Source organism: Vespa velutina, chromosome 10 (assembly GCF_912470025.1).
Source record: "Vespa velutina chromosome 10, iVesVel2.1, whole genome shotgun sequence".
NCBI lineage: Eukaryota > Metazoa > Arthropoda > Insecta > Hymenoptera > Vespidae > Vespa > Vespa velutina.
This window is the reverse complement of record NC_062197.1, coordinates 2,700,217-2,707,716: the sequence shown is the minus strand read 5'-3', so window position 1 is coordinate 2,707,716 and position 7,500 is coordinate 2,700,217. Positions and strand designations below refer to the sequence as shown.

At 37.7% G+C, this 7,500-nt stretch overlaps 1 protein-coding gene across 4 annotated transcripts in view; it reads left to right on the top strand.

Annotated features, from left to right (window-relative positions):
- LOC124952512 (putative uncharacterized protein DDB_G0286901) overlaps window positions 1–7,500 on the top strand; it is a 61,229-nt gene that overhangs the window by 45,282 nt on the left and 8,447 nt on the right. For 2 of the 4 annotated variants that reach the window (XM_047502513.1, XM_047502512.1), the window contains exons 3-5: window positions 1,093–2,682; window positions 2,761–2,859; window positions 2,987–3,766. In XM_047502513.1, coding sequence (XP_047358469.1) covers window positions 1,093–2,682; window positions 2,761–2,859; window positions 2,987–3,766 — 2,469 coding nt within the window. Of the gene's footprint in view, window positions 1–1,092; window positions 2,683–2,760; window positions 2,860–2,986; window positions 5,057–7,500 lie in introns of all 4 variants that reach the window. The other 2 variants (XR_007101930.1, XR_007101929.1) reach the window with 2 other exon arrangements.

Genomic DNA, 7,500 nt, shown 5'->3' with positions numbered 1-7,500 from the left:
ATTATATGATTTTTAAATTTCTTATTCGTGCTCGTTTACTTTCTCCTCTTTCTTTTCCTCCACACCTTCAAAATCGAATGAACAAAGGACGAATGAAGAAAGATGTACATGGATCACGCCTACGTATCGATAGAAACATACACACACACACACACACACACGTACATGCACAGAAATACGCATATGTTTATATACATATATATATGTATGTATAAACCAGGCATAGTAGATATTTTTTTTTTTTTTTTTTTAAGATCAGAATATACATACGTATATTATCATCATCTCATCAAATTAAAAACAACGAAAAAAAATTTATCTTCGATCGGACAAACGATTAATTAATTAATTAACAAAGACCAACGAGCTCCTCCCTTTTCCCTTATGACCATTTTCTCTCTCTCTCTCTCTCTCTCTCTCTCTCTCTCTCTCTCTCTCTCTCTCTCTCTCTCTCTCTCTCTCTCTCTCTCTCTCTCTCTCTCTGTTTCCCACAGGATTGCAACGAAAAGTGCCGGCCTTCGAACGTCGTTGATCGTATTATCGTTATCTCTCTATCATAAGCGATTGGACTTATCTCAATATTATCGGCCACTCACATAGATTTAATTCACCTTCTCGTAATTAATTCAACGAAATTGGAAGCGGAAACGACTAAGCGTTCGATATTTCTTAATAAAGTTTCGTTGTATCGTTTCTACGAAAAAAAAAAACAAAAAAAAAAAAAAGAAAAAAAAGAAAATATGAAGAAAGAAAAAAATTTAATTAAAAAATTAGAGCGAAATCTAGATTAAAAAAAGTCTGAGAGAAAAAGAGAGAGAGAAAAGGATAAAGATAACACTTGTTTACTAGTTTCAAAATATACTACTTTATATTCTTTTGATGAATTAATAATGAACTAACACACACACATATATATATATGTGTGTGTGTGTGTGTATATATATTTGAAAATGATGGGAAGAGTGTGTAAAAACTCTTTGACTCTTAGACAATACAGTCGAGCGTGTAAAGAAAGAAAGAAGAAAAAAAAAAAGAAGGTAGAAAAAGGAAAAAGAAATTAATGTAAAAATATTATTTGTTGCATATAAACAGCAGTGCAGCGGCAGCGGCAGCAGCGGTACAGGTTCGACGGAGGTTGGTGTGGTGGTGGTCTGCGGTAGCAACAGCAGCAACAGCAACAAGAACAATAGCAATAACAGTAACAACAACAACAACAACAGCAACAATAATAGCAATAGCAATAACAACAACAACATAAGCAACAACGGTGGTGACGTCAGGGGCAGCGGTGGCGGTGGTGTAGGAGGTAGTAGGGTAGTAGACGTCGGTGTAAGCAGCGTTGGAAACGGAGGAAACGTCGTGGTTAGCGGTGGTGTTAGTGGCATGGATTGTATGCCCCACCGTCCGGGACCTTTCCATTACCTGATAAACGAGCAAGCGAAATCGTTGGTGGCCCTGCAGGAGTTGCAGAATGAGGTCGGCGCCCTTCTCGAGTTCCGGGACCTCGTCATCGAGACGTTCCCAAACCTCCGGCACAAGATGGCTGCGACGGCGTCGGCGGGTGCGTCCGTGATGTCCTCCAGCCAAAATTCTCATATACCATTGCCTTTGTCGAGTCCATCGTCTAGGAGGGTTAGCGAATGGGAACCTGGTAAAGTTAGAAGACGCGTCGTACAGAGAGAACAGGCCGAGTCTTCCTCTTCATTGCCAAGAAGTCGTAGCAATTCTCAAAGCGGCGGTACGAAGAACAACTGTAGCGCTACCGTTCAGGATTCCGGCTTCAGTACGGAGACCTCGTCGAAGGATAGTGCCTCAACGGCGATAGCGCCAAGACCTACAAGCCCGCGTCCTTGTGTATTAGATGAGGCCGAGGATGAACTATGGAATCTTTTAGATGTTATACATCGTAAAGGTATTAGGCTACGAGAGGAGGTCGAGTGTCTTCAAGGTCGTTTAGAGAGCGTTACCACGGAGGATTTAGCATCGAGCGATGTATTGGAAGCCGTTAGAAAGGTAACCCATCTTGATAGCGCTGAACATCCAGATAGTGCCACCAATGATGGTACGACTAATCTTGAGATTGATAAGACGACGAATGGTAGAGAGTCCCAAGTTAGAGTATTGAGAAGGGAGAAGGAACAATTGTTGGATAAAGTAGCCGAGCTCGAGGCCGAAACAATATCGAGTCGTGCTCGTGCACAGGAATTGCAAACCGAACTGGCCGCTCTGTCGGCATTAAAGACTGGTCTTGAGGACAGACTGAAGGCCGAATTGAATGACTCCGATCTCTTGTTGACTCCCGGCGCACAGAGATTGCAACCGATCGCGCCGGTCGTTTCTACAACACCTAAAAGTGCCAGTGTCAGTAATATAAAGAGCAAATCGTCGGCCTTTGCGTCGGTTTCTAAGACCCACAAAAGTCGTTTTCGTACGAGGACCATCGAAAAGAATGTACTTCTCGATGCGGTGGCTCACGTGGACAATGAGCGACGTGAAATCGATATCGAAGCAAGCGTGATCGAAAGAAGGGCCAGATTAGGAGCATTGGATTCCGTCCTAGTTTCGCCTACGAGGGTGACGCACGTTAAGGACGTTGATTCTGGAAAAATCGCGGCGATACTTCGCGAAAGCTCGCCCCTCGAATTGCAACGGCATCTTATCACAACGACTGTTCATAATCAAGTAAGAACGTATCATGTCTCTTTTATTTCACGTACGTTGTTGATCGTTCCTTTACCAATCTATCTTTCATTTTTCTAGGCCTTGCAAAAAAGGTTGGACGAGGTACAAAAGAGTACGGAAACTCTTTCGGAACGATTGGATAAGGCTCGTGAGGAGAACGACGATCTCCGATTCCAGGTGTGTATCCTACACGGGAAATATCCATCCTCGTCACCATAGTTTCCGCGTTAACCATAGTTCCTTTTTTTTTTTTTTTTTTTTTTTTTCTTTTCTAATATCGTTATTTCTTTAATTCTTTTTTTAGTTGGAAGAAAGAAACATCGAGTTGGAGGGTACGCGTGCTCGCGTTCGTGTCCTCGAACGGCTTCAGCAACGAGCACCAACGGAAGCAGAGCCTGAAGCCGAAAGTGAACAGCCAAGATGCGAACAAAGTGGTTTAGAGCCTGGTAGTAGTACCGAATCAGCGAGGGATCATCACCAAGCCGTCGAAGTGAAACCGTCACCACGACGACGACCTAGTCGTATACCTTTACCCGGTTCAACGGGGAAACCGACGGCACCAAGACCACCAAGTCATGGTAGAAACGATAGCAGGGAATCTCTCAAATCTTTAACGAGGCTACCAAGAGACTCGAGTCGTGACAGTCACTGCGGGAAATCATTATCAAAGACCCGAGACGCCAGTAGAGAGTCTTTAGGGAATAACAATAACAATAATCACAATAACAGCAGCAGTGGCAGCAACAACAATAACAACAACAATAATCACAATAACAACAAAAGCCAATCTAAGAGTACAAGCAGCGGTAACAGCAGCAACAGCGCCGGCGGCGGCGGCAACAACATTGGGAAGGATAACAGCAGGGATTCCTTGAACAGGTCCCTGCCCCGTAACAATTCCAGCCGAGACTCCTTAAACAAATCCTCCTCGCTGTCCCGGGCCCGTGACTCGCTGGAGTCTAGCAATCTAGGCGGGACTAACCCGTCCCCGGGCACGACTCCTCCTCGACGACCGCCCGCTCCTGCGCGTCGTTCCCACAGCCTGGCTCGCGCGGCGACGTCCGTTGATACCGACAACGGCAAGGTACGACCAGTAAAACAATTCTTTTGGAGTAGCTGGCTCAAGTCACCATTATCCAATGGACCGATCTAGTAAAAAAAAGTACCTACAACAACAACAACAACAACAAACAACAACAACAACAACAACAAAACACAGAGGCCAAACGACGATCCTAAATCACGAACCCTCAATCACAATCGTCCAAACCAAAACCAAATCCCCTTTTTCTTCTCTCAATTTTTACCATCAATAGCCGCGATTTAATTTTTTTATTTTAATCTTCACGTTAATTATATTCTTCCATCCAAAAAGGACAACCATTTGGGGACACACTACTAGTTGACAAAAAAAAAAAAAAACAAAAAAAAAGACAAAAAAAAGAAAGGAAAAAAGGAAAAGACCACCCTATATTATATTTGATCTCTTATAAATCTATCCTACGATTATGCTACATCTCTACTTATGCTATTTCATTCTATTCTATTCTATTCTATTATTACTTATTGCTAATCACTATTCTTAATTGTAAACATAGAAAGACAATATCTGTCCTAACACACAGTTGATCATATTTATAAGCTAAGCGTTTAACCGCTACTAAAACTTTCTCTCTCTCTCTTTCTTTCTTTCTTTTTTATCTTTCCTTCTTTCTTTCTTTCTTTCTTTCTTTCTTTCTTTCTCTATCCCCTATTTTTTATATTTGAACACACGTCGACGCACCAGTTTCCAAATCATCGCCATCTCCTTTTAACCCTTCCAGCCATCCAACCTTAGTGACATCCAACACTTTCGTAAAACTTTAAATTCATTTTCCTTAAATCATATTATATCATATCGACATATTTTTTTTCTTTTTTTTTATTCCCGTTCATTCCCCTTCCCCCTCTACCCCTTCTCCCCCCCCCTCTCTCTCTCTATCTCTCTTTTTGAATCTATCTCTATCTTTCTATCTCTATCTTTCCTCGATTCTATGCTACACACGAGAGCAAAACTACAACAACAACAACAACAACAACAACAACAACAACAACACCGTACGACGTGATATATATAAACACAGAGACTCGACGGACCGACCAAGTCGACGAGCACGATGACCCACTTCTTCTCGTAAATCGAGAAAGATTTGCCCGAGCCCGAGCCCACCTCTACCTGATACGAACTGAACGAACCTCCTGGAGCTTAGGCGAGAACGTGCATTCGAGCCCGTCCATCGCCCGCCCGTCCGTCCGTCCGTCCGTCCGCCGGTCTGAAAATAAGAAAATGGCCCCCCTCACACTCGCGTGTCTCTGTGCCGGCCGGTTTTTTCTCGTAAGTTATGCTTCTTTTATTATCATTTGCTTCGATGCTTCTTCTCTCTATTCCTGGATGTTGGTGAGCTGTAGCCTTATTTACGTTTTATATATACACACACACACACACATATATATATGTGTGTGTATACATGTATATATATATATATATTCTTTTTCTTCTTCTTCATCTTCATCTTCATCTTCATCTTCATCTTTTCTTTTCTTTTCTCTTTTTAGCAGTAAAAGTAGACATTTATCTTCCTCTTCTTCTTCTTCTTCTTCTTCTTCATTTCTTTCCTTTTTTTCTTCTTTTATTATTACTTTTTTCCTTTTTTCTTTTTCTTTCTTCTTTTTTTTATTTATTTTATTTCCTTTTTTTATTTTTTTTTTTTTTCCTCTCTCGCCATCACACGTGTCTTGGAGATTTGGGGCATGTATGCACGTAAACGAAAAAAAGAAGAAAAAGAAAGGTACAGAAAAAAAGAAAAAAAAAGAAAAAAAAGAAAAGAAATCCCATAGAAATCCTTTGCAATCACTATGAAAATCCTTTGAAAGAGAATCCTCTCTTTATCTCTCTCTCTCTCTCTCTCTCTTTCTTTCTTTTTATTTCTCTCTCTCTCTCTCTCTCTCTCTCTCTCTCTCTCTCTTTCTCTCTTTTGCTCTCTGGCCTGTTTTGCTGATACACGTAGATCCAGCGTTATTCATTATCGTTCGTGTCTGTGTCATTGTTTATGAGTTTTCTTTGTTTTGTTTTTGTTTTTGTTTTTGTTCTTGTTCTTGGGTTTCATTTTTTTTTTTCTCTTTTTTCTTTTTTTTATTTATTTTTTTATTTTTTTATTTTTTTTTATTTTTTTATTTCTTAAGTAAAAAAAAAGAAGGCACGCGATATCGTCTCTATCGGATTGTCATTATCAGCCATTCTTCGCGTGGAACGTATCGTAGTTAGATGATTACTAATAGCTCGTTACTATTAATACTAATTTTTTTTTTTCTTTTCCATTTTTTAAAATTATTCGTATGTTTTTTTTTTTTTGTTTGTTTGTTTGTTTAACCAGGATCAACATGTATTACTCTTCCGTTTATGATTCTAATGGAAAGGTCGTTTTCATTTTTTTATTTGTTTCTTTTCTTTTTTTTTTTTTTTATTTTATTATTATTATTTTTTTTTTTTTTTTTCGTTTTCATTCATCTATAATTCAACGAATAAGATAATTGCATAATGATAAAGCAAAATTGATCGAATTGACGATCATAGACGCGATTTATAGATCGATCAAAGGGATATGATTTTATTTAGCTAAGATCATAGTTCATCGATCATCCTGGATGATCCTAGAAAATCATGATTTAGTAGTGTTCGGTCAGATATCATATCATACAAAATCATTATTGTTCTTAGTTACGTCATCTGTCTTAAAGTAGAATTGATCATTCATTCATTTTCCAATTCTATATCGTTTATCTGTCTTAAGAGTTCTCCTTTTCTTTTTTTTTCTTCTTGTCTCTTATTTCGTTCGCTGAGGTTTGATCTGATTTGCTGGCGTTGCCTGAGCACATATAAAAAAAAAAAAGAAGAAGAAAAATTAAAAAAATGGAAAAACGAAATGAAAAAAAAGAAAAGTATAAAAAAAGAAGAAGAAAGCTTTCGAAAAAAGCTAAAAGAGGGAAGACATATATATATATACATATATTTTGATTGAACGCAATTAAAAGAAAAAAGGAAGGAAGTAAAAAAAAAAAAAAGAAATGATGAAAGAAAAAAGTGTAGAGAAAAAGAAACAGAAGAAAAAAATAGACAAATAAATAAATAAAAATAAAAATAAAAAAATCGAAAAATCCGCGAATGTATATCGATATCACACGCTTATCCGCTTGGCCTTGCGGTTCTCTTATTCGGTACCACTATATATATATTTATATATATATATATACACACACACCACCTACCTACTATTGCCACCTTTTTCGTAATTCAATATTATTCTCATAATGACAAAACTTGTCTTGTTTTGTTTTGTTTTGTTTTTTGTTTTTTTTTTTTTTTTTTCTTTTTCTTTTGTATTACAAATCATTCTTTGATGATTCCTCGAGTCTTCGCTCGTCATCCTTATCGAGCCTACAATTTCCCACACGCAGCCTGCTCGAGAAACCTGGACGCTTTTTTGTATGTATATATATATAAAATATATATATATATATATATATATATATATACATGAAAAAAAAATATATATATATATGAATATGAATATATGAATATACATATATTTATATATAATACATACATATCAGTACATATTACCTCGCTTTGTAAATCAAGCGGAAACGATATTATAAATAAATAATAATGGACGATAACATTGATCCAAATGATTATTATATATACATATGAAAGTAAATCGTATATATATATATATATATGTATATATATATATATTTTTTTTTCTTATATTTATTATT